Below are 18,021 nucleotides of genomic sequence, written 5' to 3'. Positions count from 1 at the left end.
AACTTCCATCGAAGAACTTCTCATATCTAGAACTACTGCTAGTGCAATCGTTTTTCTTCAACATCTGGATAAAAGATTGACTTCTGCCAGACACGAGTATCATAGGACGGTTTTTTTAACCATGTTATTATAAAGTGATAATACCGTGGAGATAAAAAAAAAGCATGCAAACGCTTCCTGACATTTTATTTTTAAAATTTGATAAAAAGCAAGCATTTCGAAGAGTTCTTTATATTTACCAATGAAGCTTCCATCCCTTTTTACATACACGGAGTGGATATTCTTTGTAGCTATGATTGGAAACACACTAGCCCACATTTAATCCAAATTTGTTACGCTGGGGTTGGTCGCCTTTCTTCTTAGGTTCACTGTGTAATATACATTGCAACTTATTCAATACTTTTGTAATTTCATCTCAATAACCTGGAGTGAGGAAAGCATTACCATTCAACTGAATCATTTTTTTTTTAGTTTCTGTGCGACACTTTGTCTCAAATTTGCGTGAGGGCCAAACGAAGGCACTACCTGTAGGTTAAGATGAATAATCATCTAAGCAAAGCTTCACAAATTCGGAAGCCCCTGCTTCAATACTTAATGCTAGAATGATAGGTGCGCCGAAGTCCTAATGAAATAAATTTTACTGCTGCTGTATAGCAGAACCCAAGACTACACTGGCGGCTATTGGCGAAATTACTGGGCAAGGAACCTTTAGTGCCACTATTTCTTTCTTGCTTCCTGCTTCATATAATGACCTGAACGAGTTCAATTCGTTTTAACACTGCTTTAAACGTTTTATACCTAATACGTATGTGGCTCAACCCAAACATGAGACGTAAAACATGAAGTCAGAGGATGGGGTCAGAACAGTTCGCACCGTTGCGATGGGTTCATTCGTGAGCCTAATGCACATGCAAATGCATCGGAAAACTCAGCGACCTCCCGAAACGGCACGTCGCACAACTCATCGGCGGCGCCTGAATGTCCACTGGTCCTCACGCAGCGCACATAGCACGCAGCGACAAAGAAAAGCTGCTCCGGGGTCAGGAACTCCAGGCCACGGAGACGCTGGTTCTTGGTATCTTTTCGGGCCCGGTACGCGTACAGAGCTGTCTTCAACGAGAGCGGCTCAAAGTACTGTGCGAGTTTGCTGAAGCTGATCTGGAAACAAGAACATTGTAACGTCAAACTCCAACAGGTTTATCCTTCGTGTTTTATGAGACTGACGAAGGACCCAGGAAATGTATGACTTGTGTTTTACGTTAGGATATAGTTATAAGCCTCAAGCCAAATAGGAATTTCAAGAAGAGCATATGTAACGTCTTATGCAATTATGCGACAGCAAGCATTCACCAACTTCGTGTGAAAAGAATCGCAAATATTATGTTATTGTATTTAGCAAGGACAAGCTTTGCTTTACCATCAATGTAGCAAACTCTGAAGGAAATAACCGAGGTACAAAATTTTAAGAACAAGACGCGAAGACAGTCCCTCCGGCCTAAAGAGGAACCCATCACGAATCAGTGGTATACATCGAACCACATGGAATAAAAAAGGAGTCTTATCAGTTACCACTGGTGATTGCATCTTTGGGGTGGTGTCACACAAACAACATATCATGACTCACTTTCAGACAAGGGCGATTTTAACCAATTCCTTAAAACATGCCTCTTTACAGAAGATTAAAGTGCGAAATCATAGAAGTGTTTGATTTCGCCACTTGGTTATCTAACTATCTTTAAAGTACATTTACGTACATTGCTTTTTTGACACGACGTTTGAAATCGCTTCAGGTCAGATATTTGTTATTTACCCGCCGATTCGATGCATTTAAATCTTGCAGCTTCTGTGGTGACATCATACTTTGCCGACCAATCGGAGTTATTCTCACAAAATGAGAACGCCGAATCCTTTGCAAAGATGTTTGCGCCACCGTGTTAATGAAAACTATTGCACGGAATCCGATAGGAACGCGGTGATAGTAGATTAAGCTAATATAAGTAAAATGGCAGTTGTACGGTTTGCAGAAGAAATGTGTACAATTTCACTGCAAAATTAACGTTTTATTGATATACTAGCAGCAAATGATAAGAATAGTTCGTGAAGTTTTATATGTTCCTTGAAGAGCACAACACAGTGGAGTTAATGGGTTTCCCAGCAGGCTCACGCTACGGATCCACGTTCGCATCCATGCACTCTGCTATTTACACAATCTAATTCCTTAACTGTCCCCTGTGTATTTAACACAAACTTAAAAACATACTCAACAGCATACACATGAAGACTAGCTTAATCAAGCCGCATGCACCTGGCTTTGGGTCGGATGTAAGGGGGGGGGGGGGAATGGTTGACTCGGAACAGAAATAGTCAGTGTGCTTTGATTCTCCTCAACCTACCATGTATATTGAGCTGCTCCCTAATCAGCCCCGTCATGTCGTCGCCTGAGGCTTCACAACCTTAAGCCCGATAACTTTCCTAACATGTCAGCTGCCAATTACCACCTGCCAGCGCAATGCCTGTAGTTTTGCAGAGAGAGCTGCCTCTCTCCGGGTATAGGAGATGTCTCCAGAGGACATCGGAGAGGCAGTAAGGCAGCAAAGCTCCCCATGACATTCACCGGCGCACAATATTGTGTTCTGCGCATGCGCGACGGTACAGTACATAAACTTCCGGTTCTCTCCTCTAGGGTTGTTTGCAATCAGAACTCGAAAGAAGCACAGGATGAAACTCAAAAAACAAGCAAAGAAAACGGAGGTTTCAGTGTGCGACGCCGGCTGTCAGGTATGAAAAATCAAAAATAGTTGATTCACTGAGCGTAAAACAAAGCTCTAAGAAAGCAATAAAAAATTGACTACAGCATCCTCCTAGCACGTGGCAGGCCCTTCACAACGTATATTACGCGCTAAACTATAATGTAAGATTGCACAAGCACCGAGAAGCTTGCCATACGCAGTAAGAGCTGAAAAGTTTCGCTTGGCATTCTCCAATTCTGCAGCCATTCTGCAATTGTTCCGAAGCATTCCGGACGCCACACTAGTCAGCTGCAACTAAGTGGCTGCTTCATTCTCTGCCGCCAGAAATCGGGAAAAGCATCGCCTGAAATCCCGCTTTTTGCCTGCATCCGTGCCTTCACGCCGTGTCTCACAGTATGAAAAAGATTGACAAAAAAAGAGGGAGTGGACGTTGCATTTTCGGCTCCGTTGCGATTGGGTAGCATGTGTGCACACGTACATGCACTGGAAAAGCATTTAAAAACTGTCTCCGTCTGCATGAAGAAGCGTCAGAACAAGTGTGCACTCTGCAAGAGCCACATTGTATACTATCTCCCTCTGTCCTGTGGCAACTACATGTTGGTCAAACTAGTGGTTGTCTTAACGACAAGCTGAGGGAACCCTGCATTAGTGTAAAAAAGGCCGCTCCGCAAAATGAGGTCCGCTGGACCCACTTGACATACACTGCACATATCGCTCGTGTAGATGTCTGGGTGGAGGACATGTAGCACTGCTGGGACGAGAACTCACCCGGTTTTTATTTGCCTTAGGATGACCACCTCCTCACCCGGAACTTACTCGGGAGGAGGCAGTCATCCTAAGGTGTGTGTGTGTGTGTGTGTGTGTGTGTGTGTGTGTGTGTGTGTGTGTGTGTGTGTGTGTGTGTGTGTGTGTGTGTGTGTGTGTGTGTGTGTGTGTGTGTGTGTGTGTGTGTGTGTGTGTGTGTGTGTGTGTGTGTGTGTGTGTGTGTGTGTGTGTGTGTGTGTGTGTGTGCGTGCGCGCGCGCGTCTTGAAAGCAGGGAGTGTCCAAGGAGGAAACCTATGCTCTTCTGGACCTCTAATTTAAATCCGATCACGATTCTGACGATGATTATTCAGATAGAGATCTCACCACTGCTGGGTTTATTGGCGAGCACAGGATCAACATGCACGACGCACATAACGATTGACTACTTCATTGCTGCAATTTCTGAGTCCTTACTTTAGAATATTTTTCCAAACAGGATTGTATGGATTCGAAAAAGGCAAAAGGAAAGAGAGCATTGCAATCGATGTCACCAGGCTGCACTCATAAGTTTACAACAAACACATAGGGGTTGTCGACATCATGGGTTCTTTGATTGCAAGGTACAGAAGTATAGTCCGGAACAAGAGGGGTTAAATGAGAATGTCTTCCACCTACTAAATGCGGCAATTGCGAACGCATCGACTGTATGGAGATGCAACATTGGCAAGGAACACTTATGAACCAACTTGATTTCCGAGTTCGCGTTGCCAAGAAGCTCAAAACACAGAGCTCAAGCGCTAATGCTGCTAATCCAATGAGCCAGCGCCAGCTTTTATGTATAAACGAGTGCTCCACGATGCGTTGTTACGACCATGCATCCGCATTTGCGCGCTCTATTGTTCGCCTGTGGGCATGGATAAGTGCTGTGGATATGTGGTGATGGTCCAATGGCTCTAAGTGAGCCTGTTTCCATAAATCCTTTTTGTAAGCCTGTTTTGCTTTGTGGACACCCTGCAAATGCCAAATTGACCCTGTCAAGAGAACGTCTGGAAAAACACAAAGAAACGTCCCCCTGCGGGAAATAGCAGGAAGTGCTTTCTTTCTTTTGTTCACCCTTCCAGTCGAGAAGTGCTATCCTCCAGTGATGAATGCCTCCTATCCAAAGGAGACGACAGAGTGACATGTCCGCTGACGTGCAGGACAAGAAAGGAGCATGACGCATACGGCCATTAAATGATTTCCCGGGAATGCAGGAAAGATTTGCAATTGTCGAAAACGGACAATGCTGGGAGCGTATGCGGCGCCCACGTGCACTTGGGTTTCTGAGAAGTAAATCCACTTGCCGGAACCAGCTGCCTATCGATTCTTGGCTGAAGAATAGAAATGTACCTCCTCGCCGTTCCCAAGCTTTTCCCGCCAACAAGTGACCAGGCTCAACGAAACAATGCCGGGCCAGTCAGTGCTTCAGACCATCAGTGCAGTGATGTGTTCGATTGGATGCCGATATCTGAGGGGCGTGCCCTGGATTTGGTTGGTCAGCATCTTCAGAGAGGGGCTGGACATAGGGGGTTTTAAGGACGCTGCAGAGCACAAAATGTCGCTCTGGGCCCTGGGTAAACGGCTCATCCAGTCGCTTCTCGCTATGAATTCTTAACGCTTGTCATTTTGCTGATGTACCCTTCTTTTTCATGTAAATATTGTAAATAAGTTTTCTCAAAGTGCCATTAAACCTGCTTATACATATTTCACCAACTTCGAAGATTCAGTCCTTCTACAACCCCGAGTCTCTGCACGCTACCAAGTGAAGGCCGGGTCGACGTAGCCCCAGCGTCACGACAACTGGTGACCAGCGGTGGGATCTGAATCTACAAGCCACAACATCTGATGACTGGAGGTGGGATCTGGATCTACAAGCTACAACATCTGGTGATTCGAGGTGGATCAGAATCTACAAGCCACATCTTGTGATCGGAGGTGGCATCTCAAGCAACAAGCAGGCGCAACAATCGGCCAACAAGAGAGCAGCTCGGAACATCGATCGCATGTGTGGGTGAGTGCTTGGCTTTTCTTCTGATGTGGACCAGGTTCTAGAACAGGGTTAGATTTTAGAACTGGTAAAGAGAGTGTGGAAACGCCTTTAGGTTTGGTAGTTTGCACAGTTGTTTTGGAAGTATCCGACACTCGGAGCGATCATGGACCTACAAAAGCTGCAGAAACCGGACCTGTTGCTATTGTGTGAGGAATTGGGAATTGATACAAGTGGTTTGGCACGAAAACCCTTGATTATAAAGGCAATCACAGATCTGGGAACCGATGATGAGGAGCTCAGTGAAGCATGGAACCTCATCGGTCAAAAAAAGGAGCAGCTCAGACAGCAGAAAGAGCGGGAAAAAGAGGAAAAGGAGCGGGAAAAAGAGGAAAAGAAGCTAGAAATTGAGCTCCGGAAATTAGAACTAGAGTTGAGCAAGAGGTCGGGCGATTGTCCCCAGCTAGCGGTACCTCTTCTCAACAAGGAGACAGATTTCAAGATGTCAAAGTACATGCAGCCATATGTGATATCAGGGGATATCGGTCTGTATCTGGCTAACTTTGAGCGAACTTGCGAAAAAACTGTCCTTCCAGCGAGACACTTGGTCTCAGAGATTATTGACGGTTCTGCCCTGCGAGGCAGCGGAGGTTGTCGCGCGGCTAAGCAAGGAGGACGCGGACAACTACGAGAAGGTCAAAGCTTGCCTTCTGAGAAAGTATAGGCTTAGCGCCGAGGCGTTCAGACAACGTTTTCGGAACGCTACTAAGTCCAGGGACGAGAGTTACCCTGAATTCCTGTACAATTTAAGAGTTAATTTGGGCGAGTGGCTAAAGAGCACTGATTCCTACAGTGATAGGGACGCTGTAGTCGAGCGAATTCTTTTGGAGCAGTTTTATAACTGCCTCCCAGAAAAAGACAGAAATTGGTTACAGGACCGAGGCGAAGTTAAGTCGGCAACTGAAGCTGCCGAACTTATTGAGGAGTATGCTTCGCGCCGACAATTCAGCAACCCAGCAGTGGATAGGCCCCGCAATCCCAAGTTCAGTGTGAATAACCGTCAGAAAAGGCACTTTGCTAGATTTGCAAACGAAGAAAGGAAGGCTTCTTCAGGCAAACGCCCTAGAAAGGACGGCAGTGAGAAAAGTGGGGAAGTGACCAACGCGAAGAACACAAAGAACAAGCTTGGGGCTAGGAAGCCGCTCACATGCTTTAGGTGTAATGAGCAGGGTCACATTGCCGTCAACTGCCGAAAAGAAAAGATTGCTTTCTCGTATGTCAGTGACTGCGATGAAAATATGCAGCTTTTGGAACCTTACATGCATGACCTAGTAGTCAACGGGAAGCCTTGCAAGGTACTGCGCGATTCGGCCGCAACGATGGATGTTGTCCATCCGGCGTATGTGTCGCCTTCCGACTATACAGGACAGTGTGCGTGGATCCGCCAGGTAGTGGAGGAACAGAGTGTGTGCTTGCCAATCGCGAACGTGGTCATCGAGGGCCCTTTCGGCGAGTTAACAACCGAGGCTGCCGTTTCAGAAAAGCTGCCTAAGTGCTATCCGTATTTGTTTTCCAACAAATCGGACATGCTACTGCGAAAGAGGGGCATCCTTTTCGGAGACAGTGTTGTGCAAGCATTAACACGTTCAAAGGCGCGAGAACTAGCTACACTGCTCATACCAGAAAAATCCACAGCGGAGGAAACGGCAGTTAAAACAGTGGTCGATGCGGAAGGTAGCGGGTCGGAAAACTTTGAGAGCGAGGCATCTCAGATAAGTCAACTTGAAAGCGAGCTTGATGAGACGCGGAATGAGGACGTTATTGAGAGTAACCTCTTGCCGCCAGTCTCTAGTAATCTCACGAGACTACTAAGTGGAACCCGAGAGGACTTAGCTATGGAGCAAGCCGTGGTAAACCTAACGTTAAACCTTCCCGAGGAGATGGGGGACAACTTGATTTGCCTCAGCGGAAAAGGAAGCAACGCTCAGGAGCTTCTCAAAAAGACGGAGCAGAGAGGAGAACTAAAGAAATCCCAGCTGTCCGATCTGGGCGAAATAATAACAGAGTTTGAGGCCTGCTTCGTGGACAGGCCAGGCAGGACTAATTTGACTGAGCACGATATTGAGCTGACTTCAGACGTGCCAGTGCGATCAAGGTGCTACCGATTTTCTCCAAGGCAAAGAGAAATTCTGGATAGGGAAGTAACTCGCATGCTGGAATTGGGAGTAATAAAACCTTCGGAAAGCGATTATGCTTCGCCTATGATCTTAGTAGAAGCTCCAGGTAAAGACCCTAGGCCTGTGGTAGACTACCGGAAGCTAAATTCTCTAACCAGGGATCAAGTGTATCCTATTCCGAATATCGAGGAGAGAGTAGAACAGGTCAGTAGAGCGGCATATGTGACTACGCTGGACCTTACTCGAGGTTACTGGCAAGTACCGCTCACTGAACGCGCCAGCAGATACGCGGCTTTCGTCACTCCGACGGGCAGCTACCAGACAACAATGATGAGTTTCGGGCTCAAAAATGCTCCATTTTGTTTTTCCCGACTCATGGATAGGGTTTTAAAGGGGTGTGAAACATTCGCGGTGCCTTATTTAGACGACATTGCGGTTTTTTCCGACTCATGGGCGAACCATATGGTACATCTAAGAGCTGTACTGAGCCTTTTGCGTCAAGCTGGACTAACTGTAAAGGCCGAGAAATGTTGCCTGGCAAGGGCGACCGTGGACTACTTGGGTCACAATGTAGGTCAAGGTTTCAGGAAACCCAGCGAGATTAAGATTTCTGCGGTAGCAGACTACCCGCGGCCGAGCACGAAGACGGAAATTCGAGCATTCCTGGGTCTGACTGGGTACTACAATCACTACATCCCTAACTATTCAGCTTTGGCCAGCCCTCTGACCGACGCTCTCCGCAAGACAGAACCGACAAATGTAGTATGGGACGAACAAAAGGAAGCCTCCTTCGTAAACCTGAAGGCTGTGCTGATTAGCCGTCCGGTATTGCGAGCTCCAGACTATGCCCGAGAATTCACGGTCCAGTGTGATGCCAGTGATCGAGGGTTAGGTGCTGTTCTCTGCCAGAGAGATGACGACGGTAATGAGCACCCCGTGCTCTACCTGAGCAGAAAACTGAGTTCTAGAGAGAGGGCTTATTGCGCGTCAGAGAAAGAGTGCGCTTGCATTGTATGGGCCATTCAAAAATTGAAGTGCTATCTTGGAGGGGCAAATTCACCGTAGAGACGGACCATTGTCCCCTGGCTTGGCTGCAAACAGCGACATCGAAGAACAGTCGCCTTCTTAGGTGGAGCTTGATTTTACAGCAGTACAATTTTGAAATAAGATACAAAAAGGGGAAGTTAAATGGGAATGCGGACGCGCTTAGCCGCTGTTTCTAAGCAGTCCGAGGTGTTCCTCACCATGTATCCAAATTTATAATCAGGTTTTTATTTTTTTTTCTCTCGTGCGCTTGTATATGTGTGACTATGTAAAGCAGCACGTTTGGTTTTCTAGGAATACGTGGGTCCTGAACGTCTTGAGAGTGGGCTTTTCTCGAACAACAATGGCAGTTTTCTTTTGACCTGGTCTCTTCAGACGCGAGCCGAGTGCTTGCTTCGACATGTGGTTGAGTTTCAGACAGCTCGAGCAATTTGGCCTACGACAATCAAGACAACGCGACAAGCAACAGCGAGCTTCAAGCGTTCACGTGCAGGCCATTAAGTCGTCTCTTCATGCAGCAGCTGCGACTGCTGCCCTCCGAGACTCTTCTGGCGGGGGAGGAGGCTGTTACGACCATGCATCCGCATTTGCGCGCTCTATTGTTCGCCTGTGGGCATGGATAAGTGCTGTGGATATGTGGTGATGGTCCAATGGCTCTAAGTGAGCCTGTTTCCATAAATCCTTTTTGTAAGCCTGTTTTGCTTTGTGGACACCCTGCAAATGCCAAATTGACCCTGTCAAGAGAACGTCTGGAAAAACACAAAGAAACGTCCCCCTGCGGGAAATAGCAGGAAGTGCTTTCTTTCTTTTGTTCACCCTTCCAGTCGAGAAGTGCTATCCTCCAGTGATGAATGCCTCCTATCCAAAGGAGACGACAGAGTGACATGTCCGCTGACGTGCAGGACAAGAAAGGAGCATGACGCATACGGCCATTAAATGATTTCCCGGGAATGCAGGAAAGATTTGCAATTGTCGAAAACGGACAATGCTGGGAGCGTATGCGGCGCCCACGTGCACTTGGGTTTCTGAGAAGTAAATCCACTTGCCGGAACCAGCTGCCTATCGATTCTTGGCTGAAGAATAGAAATGTACCTCCTCGCCGTTCCCAAGCTTTTCCCGCCAACAAGTGACCAGGCTCAACGAAACAATGCCGGGCCAGTCAGTGCTTCAGACCATCAGTGCAGTGATGTGTTCGATTGGATGCCGATATCTGAGGGGCGTGCCCTGGATTTGGTTGGTCAGCATCTTCAGAGAGGGGCTGGACATAGGGGGTTTTAAGGACGCTGCAGAGCACGAAATGTCGCTCTGGGCCCTGGGTAAACGGCTCATCCAGTCGCTTCTCGCTATGAATTCTTAACGCTTGTCATTTTGCTGATGTACCCTTCATTTTCATGTAAATATTGTAAATAAGTTTTCTCAAAGTGCCATTAAACCTGCTTGTACATATTTCACCAACTTCGAAAATTCAGTCCTTCTTCAACCCCGAGTCTCTGCACGCTACCAAGTGAAGGCCGGGTCGACGTAGCCCCAGCGTCACGACAGCGTCTGTAGAAACAATATGCGACTTCGGGTAGCATTTCCTAAATAATTGTAACCAGAAGCAAGCTAACTGTTGTCGAAGTCCTTCCTCCGGTGGCAAGATAATATACCTCTGCAATCGCTGCCACGTCCCTCTGTGTAGCGAGTGCTCCGACTCTTTCCACAGCGCATAAGCGGATTGTGCAAGGCCCCATCATCAACCTTTTACTTTAAATTGTTATTATGCTGTTCTGGCATGAGTACGCTGCATGCTTAGACCATTACTATTTAATTATGTACTTAAGCCGATTACCTCGGCCACCTTACGGCATGATGTCCTGATATTGTTAAGGTGTGTTGTCCATCTACGTCCATCAACTACTACGTGTTGTCATCACAGACTTTCTGCCCGTCAGTGCCGAACAGAGTCGTGACCCTTCCCTACGACCTAATATATACCAGCTATGCACCGACGACTCCGATCCTTCCGTTAATATGTTCGTGCGGACCTTTTTCTCTTTGTCCCTAATCATCACCACTTTACTGTTTTAGCCCATTTTAATGACGCTCCTACAGCAGGGCACGTGGGAGTGTCTCGCACGCATGATAGCGTAGGCCGGCGGTTTTTTCTGACCAGGCCGTTATCGCTCTGTACGCCACTGCGTTGCAACTTTTGACCTGTGCCACTGCGGGAAGAAGACGTAGCTTCAGCCTAGTGGTCACCTTCACCCGATAGAAGTTTTTTTCTGACCCATTTTCCCGCGTCGGCCTTCACCTCCTTGAGCATTTCCCAACATCGACTTCCGGGACACATGGACTGCGGTTGCCACTGTTTACACAACGCGATACGCTTTCACGTGAGCTGTCCCTACAAGCTCTGCCCACGACGTCGCTGATTTCCTTCTTCACGACGTCATCCGACTTCATGGTGCTCCCCGTCAACTACCAACGGAACGAAGCCCCATGCTCAATTTCTAAAGGTGTCGACGATTTGCTCCGGTCATGCTCTACCCGCCACAATTTCACGACAATCTATCCTCCCTAAACAAATATGGCCTTACTGAGCGCCTTAACCGAACGCTTACGGACATGCTGTCCATGTACTTTTCTGACCACCATCGTGACTGGAACATCAATTTGCCATTCGTCACATTTGCATAAAGTTCGTCCCGTCAAGATACAACCGGCTACTCACCCTTTTATTTCCTATTTGGCCGTGACCCTCTGCTCCCTTTCGACAGTTTGCTGCCTGCTGTAGACCATGCCAGCAGTCATGCTTCCGATGCCATAGCACGCGCCGACACCGCCAGAAATATTACTCTGGATCGCCTCAGGGCTTCCCAGATGGACCACAAACATCATTGCGATCATTGCCATCGAGAAGTACGCTATTCGCCTGGATCCATCATCTACTGGCTCCCGGCCCGCTGTGTGGGCCTGTACGAGAAACTCATGCCCCGTTACGTGGATCCCTATCGCGTCTTGCAGCAACTCAGTGACGTGACCTACACGATCAGGCCCTGTCTCTCACGCTAGACTCTACTGCACAACCTCCGCAATGTGTTCACACCTCGGTTTAGCAAACACCGGGACCATGCTAGCCCCGAGGAGGGTGGTGTCATGGTGTGTATCCGAGATAGAAGACGGCGATGATGTTTTGTGCGCTGTCCCGAACGACGACAACACTGAAGCTGACGCTGTTGTGCTGGTGTGCTGAGGTGTTCTGGAGGTGCTTTCTGATGTTGAACTGAGACTTATCGCTCGGGAACGCACCGTAAAAATATGAGGACACGTTGAAAATATAATAAGAAGGTTGTTGGCTTCCTCAAATAATGTTTTTCGAGATATTTGTGGCCTAAAGAGATATTTTCGGACGAGAAATGTTTCTCCATACACTCAACATGTTAATTCATGCATGATAAAGTAAAGGCGTGTGAGATAGCGACACAGACTCAATATCAGAACCTGGTGGTTAAAATAAGAGATGCCACTGATCTATCCACTCGTACATAAACTAAGCGACCATAGTATAAGCCCTTGGACAACAACAGCTACAGGTGATGTCATGGAAAAAGGATTCTTACTATCACAAGGGGAGAAATAATCGGACTAATGATTTTTACCTCGCACATTTGAGGTACTACCGAACTACGACGGTTGCAGAGATGATAAAGTCATAGAAGCGATACTACACACAAGCATAATTAAGCAGCAGAAATGAAATATTATAAAGATATGACAACTGCGAGTGATGTTGAAATAAGAAAACGATACATCTTTCCTGAAGTAATCTCTGATGGGGATCACAAATATTTTCAGTAACAATTTCGTCGAATGCAGAAGAAGCTTGTTAAATGAATTCCCTGCAACAACGCCTCATGAAGAGAAATGACATTTTAACTTTCCCAGATGTAACTCAACATGAAAAGATGTCAGTAATCAAAGCACTGCAAGAAACGATTGGTGAGCTTACGTCGGAGTACCAGCGAAGATATTAAATACAATCTCAATAATTTGGCCCCCTTTTGCAAAATAATTGACTACGAAATTGTTAGTTGCAAATATCCAATATTTTGGCGATTGGGAAAATTGTGCCAATAAAAACATTGCAGGCCCCTGTGCTCAGTGTAATCAATACTGTTTTCGATCCATTAAAGTTGTACAATATAAAAAGTTTCTGCTTGATAATAATGTACTCTCTGCTAAGAAGCATGAATTTGTCTCAGGTGAATGAACAAATACTGTGGTTACATCACATTCTCAGCATATTAACTCAGCGCTACATACAATCCAGATGGCAATGGTAACATTTCTAGAAATAAAAGAGGCGTTCAAGTGTGCTGTTACGGCGAGCTGTTAAAAACATTGAGGGCATATAGTAATACTAAAGACTTTCCCTGTTGTGTGATAGTTGCCTGTCTGCCAGAAAACAAAGAACTAATGTTAGTAGCAGACATCCCACCTTGGAAATTAAACAGCTCACACGACACGGGACAAGAAAGAAAACACACCACAAGCGCTTGCTCACAACTAAACTTTTATGAAGGAAACAGGCAATTTATGCAAAACAAGCTGAAGAAAGAACGAAAAAAGGAAGAAAGGAACAAATCACGCAGGCGCATCAAGGTGCAGAAATTCGTTTCAGTCGATAACCACCGTTGTATCATCAACAAAGTTTGGGTCATTTTTTGCTTCGATATGATATGCTTCTGATATCTTCCTAGTTATTTGATCAGTGGGACGAAATAAAACACCAGTATCACTTAGCATCGGCCTGCAACCACTATGCAGGGCGGCGGACGGGATGGAGCAGATACACCGAGCCAGCCTGTGTGTCACGTGGGGTGTGATGTCACAGCGTCACGTGGGTAAAACGTAACTGTGGCCGGGTCACGCGCAGGCTTGAAACTGCGAGTAGTGTCGCTTTCGCAATAAAACTCTCACACCATATATGTTGCCCACATTTTTCAATTGAAGTGAGAAGCGATGGACACAAGAGGAAACCCCGCCCGTCTTGGCCTGTTTACTTGTAAAGATATCGTGCATTGAGTGATGACAAGATTTATTTAATGAAAAACCTAAACAGGCTACCGCAATACACATTTTACTATCTTGTAGTGGCTGGATTTAAAATCTAAAAGTGGTTTACCTTGGGAATACATTCAACAAACGCGGTAATCCATGAACCGGAGATTAATATCAAGGAATTGCAAACCATCGTTAGAGGGCGTTTCATAGGCGAATTCAAGACAAAACCAATTTTCTTTGAAACTTTTTGCCACATCCTGACAACGTGGAGCGAAATTTGCACGTTCAACAAATCAACGTACCTGAAATGTTTTTTGGGAAGGCCGCACATATTCTTTTCAATGGTCACATCAACTTTGGAAAGGAAAATATCGCTTAGAACAAATCGCTTAGAAAATATCGCTTTATTTCTTCACACTGATCAACTCACTCGGGAGATATCCGAAGCATATCATATCGAAAAAAATGACCTAAACTGTGTTGTTGCTGATCCAAAGGTGGTTCTCCACCAAAAAGAATTTGTGCACCTTGAAGCGCCTGCTTGATGTTTTCTTTTCAGTATTTTTTTCGTTATTTCTCCAGCTTGTTTTGTATAAGTTGCTGGTTTCCTGAATAAACGTTAGCTGTGAGTAAGCTAAGAAACGCAATAATAACAGTCTGTTTTTCTAAACAAAGCTTGCACCAAATTGACTCAGTGTTGTAAGGAGCAGGTATTAGAATATTTAGGATATGAACGAAGAAATAAGGCTACACCGCCGCATCTGCCCTCTTGCTGGTCAGCGTGTATTGCAACGTAACCACGTGGGGTAAATTAAAAGAGAAAAATAACTTGGGGCACCGGCCAGGGCGAAACATAGCAGGCTGCTAATAACTCTGAATGCTTGTCTGCACTCTTACCTCACTTGATGAGACGTTTGCCATGCACTGAGCGTGCGCCGCAATTACACCTCCTGTCCGCTGGGAGAAGATATATACATTGGTGAAGAGCTTGATGAGCGCTTCAGCTACACGGCTGCCAATCCCTGCGTAGTTTAGCGCTCGTGTTGCTCCGTGGTCGAAGTATGGAAAGCCGAAGGCGTATGGCAGCAGGGAAAAGTCCGGTAGTAAGCTTTCCGTGTGCACTAGGTAAAAGCCCATGTCTTGCATGACTTTTGACAAATACCGGGAAGATGGGTTCAGGAACGAAGCGTTAGATGCCAGGTGCCAGTTAGCGACCAGAGAGTCCCCCATGTCAACTGCGCCTTCGTCGAAGACATTGTTGGCTTCTGCATGCCGGCAACGGAAATGGCATAAATTAGTGGCACGTCTTATTTGGACCTAACTAGCCTATACTGCGCGGAACTGCCCTCATTGTATACATTTCAATTTATCGGTGTAGTCAATCGGCGTTGCATTCTCCGCTGTGGTACATTGCGAAAACGAATTATAGGTCGCGAAATAGAATACAGTGTAGTCAGAACGTTATCACAAGGGTGAAACTTTGGACGTCATCACAAACATATTATGGGAGTCTAGGCTGCCAAATCTGCATATACATCGTTGGGCGCCCATGGAATGTCGCCGCCTCACGAGATAACAGAAGCACCGCAGCTATCCTGTCACCGTGGTAACAAGCATAATCAGCGCGCCGTGTAATTTAATTCGAGAGCAAAGCATTTAATCAAAGCGCCAATATATTTAATTCAAGCTCCAACTCGAATAATTCCAGCAAAAACCAATTTATTCCAACTGCGAAGGCAATTAATACAAGCGCCAGCGGTATTAAGCCGGGTGCAAACCAATTATCCACAGCACAAAACATAAAATCCGGAAATAAATCGAAATTGAGATCAATTTGCCGACAATGCGACGCTTAAGCGTCACATCTGCATGCCCTGTTTGGCTTTGTTCTAAATCTTGCAACAACCAAGAACCACACGCAGCTGAAAAACCGTAGTTTGTGAAGCCTTTCTTGCACGTTTTAGCCTAGGTGCACAAGTGAATAAATATGACTGTCATCTTCTAATTGCCTTGTTAGGCACTCCTTATTATGGGTTGTCATAGGCACTGATTCTGCATGCTGATGGTAAGTGTGGCCTTCACACAACAGCCGGCTGTTTTCATGAAATTGCAACGGGCGCAGAAAAGTACGGCGGGGGGGGGGGGGATATCGTGCTAGAAAAACTGGCCACCCTTTATACGCAGTGCCTGGTGTCATCGACGGTACCGGAACAATGGAAGAATGCAAACATTGTCCTCATTCATAAGAAAGGGGACTCTAAGGACCTTAAAAATCACAGACCAATCAGCTTACTGTCTTTTACGTATGAGGTATTTACTAAGGTAATCGCTAATAGAATCAGGACAACCTTAGACTGCAATCAAGGAAAGGATCAAGCAGGTTTTCGGAAACGGTAATCTACTATCGATCATATCCATACCATCACCCAGGTGATAGAAACATGCTCGGAATATAACCAGCCCTTATACATAGCATTCATTGAGTACGAAAAAGCATTTGACAGTAGAAACCTCTGCGGTGATGCAGGCATTGCGAAATCAGGGGGTAGACGAGCCGTACGTGAAAGTGCTGGAAGATATATATAGTGGCTGCACAGCAACCATAGTTCTGCATAAAGAAAGTAACAAAATTCTCATAAAGAAAGGTGTTAGGCAAGGAGACACGATCTTGCCAGTACTATTCCCAGCTCGCTTAGAGGAAGTATTCAGACTTGGAATTGGAGCAGTTAGGCATAAGGGTAGACAGAGAATACCTCAGTAACCTGCGATTTGCTGATTGCATTGCCTTGCTAATTACCTCGGGGGATGAACTGCAAATTATGATTGATGACCTAGACAGGAAAAGTAGAAAGGTAGGCTTGAAAATCAATATGCAGAACACTAAGGTAATGTTCAACAGCCTCGGGAAGGGACAGCAGTTTACATTAGATAGCGTGCCACTTGAAGTAGTAGGCGAATATGTCTACTTAGGGCAGGTAGTAACCGCAGATCCGGACCATGAAAAGGAAATAACAAGAAGATTGGTTTTGGTTTTGCTTTTGTGGGGTTTAACGTCCCAAAGCGACTCAGGCTTTGAGAGACGCCGTAGAGGAGGACTCCGGAAATTTCGACCACCTGGGGTTCTTTAACGTGCACTGACATCGTACCGCACAATAAGATTGGGTTGGATCGCATTTGGCAAGCACGCGCAGATTATGACTAGCAGCTCACCGGTATCGCTCAAGAGGAAAGTATACAACAGTTGCATCTTACCTGTACTGTATGAAATTGCAACGGGTGCAGAAAAGTATTTGTGTTTCCAATCATGATTCAACACCACTAGCAGAAAAGACGAAATAGTGTAAAGCAGATTTGGTGCAGGCGAGAAGACTTAGAGCGAGAGAAACACTACCTCATTTCACCGCTTTTTCATCTTGATACGGCCACTACCACGGAAAGAGAGCGTGCGCCGCTGCATTCAGTTTGGCCGTGACACGGCAAAGGTAGTGATGCTATGCACAGCGGAGCTTAAACCCCAGACCAGGAACACCTTCTGGCCTCTCACTATAGTCATATTAGCAGCAGTGCTTAATTTTCCTGGGTGGCAATCCTAGCGGTGTAGGTTGCTAACAAACTGTAGGCTTGTACAAGAACAAGGGCGGCTGTCTTTGAAATGCAATTTTATTTGCTGGGACATATTAGGTAGCTCTAAGTGTAAAGGTAGTTTTTACATATCGTCTTCACGCAAAGCTGCCCGTATAAAATAGAAGTTATGGCGGTGGAAAGCAGCACACTCTACCCTTTTTATTTGCTGCATAGAGTATCGGGCAACGTCGAGCAACAAACTGCGCCGATGGTTCTTTTTAGTCATTCCAAGAGGAATGATGAGCACCAGGTCCCTCCGCTCGACGGGAGCAGCTTTGACTTCCAACTTGAACTTCGAATACCTCTATAGTGTTAAAACACGTGCTGTAAGGCAGCCGCTTGATCGAGTGCATCTGACTGGCCAGGTTTGATTGTCCCGCCAGGCTGTGAGCAGAAGCGTTGTCAAAAATAAAAACCGTTCTGAACCATATTCTTCACTTTCGACGCGGGCTGATATGTCACTCAAGAATTCATTGAACACTACCCAGTAAACATTGTCGACGGCCGTCCATTATATGACACCATTTGCTGACACGCAGGCGATAATATTGCCACGAAACCTTCAAAACTGTATTTGTTGTTTTTTAACAGCCGCCGGCATACAGGCTT

General features: G+C 46.1%; 1 protein-coding gene across 1 annotated transcript; it reads right to left on the bottom strand.

Annotated features, from left to right (window-relative positions):
* Positions 1 to 507: 507 nt before the first annotated feature.
* Positions 508 to 15,242, bottom strand: LOC146179703 (neprilysin-1-like). The gene is made up of 2 exons (XM_084579321.1): positions 14,686 to 15,242; positions 508 to 1,158 (listed from the first exon to the last, which is right to left on the bottom strand). Exons 1-2 carry the CDS (start codon positions 15,016 to 15,018, stop codon positions 859 to 861), a joined length of 633 nt encoding a protein of 210 aa, XP_084435447.1. The 5' UTR covers positions 15,019 to 15,242; the 3' UTR covers positions 508 to 858.
* Positions 15,243 to 18,021: the final 2,779 nt, after the last annotated feature.

The sequence above is a fragment of the Amblyomma maculatum genome, chromosome 9, assembly GCF_055883805.1.
Source record: "Amblyomma maculatum isolate TAMU_Amacu chromosome 9, ASM5588380v1, whole genome shotgun sequence".
NCBI lineage: Eukaryota > Metazoa > Arthropoda > Arachnida > Ixodida > Ixodidae > Amblyomma > Amblyomma maculatum.
Note: the sequence above shows the minus strand (reverse complement) of the source record. Positions and strands in the feature narration are given on the sequence as shown.

What these genes read in the sequence shown, in the direction of transcription:
- LOC146179703 (XM_084579321.1), bottom strand. Translation starts at nt 15,018, where the DNA reads ATGGGGGACTCTCTGGTCGCTAACTGGCACCTGGCATCTAACGCTTCG. An exon ending in CAAACGTCTCATCAAGTGAG is followed by an intron (nt 1,159 to 14,685) that starts GTAAGAGTGCAG and finishes TCTTGTTTCCAG; the next exon opens with ATCAGCTTCAGCAAACTCGC.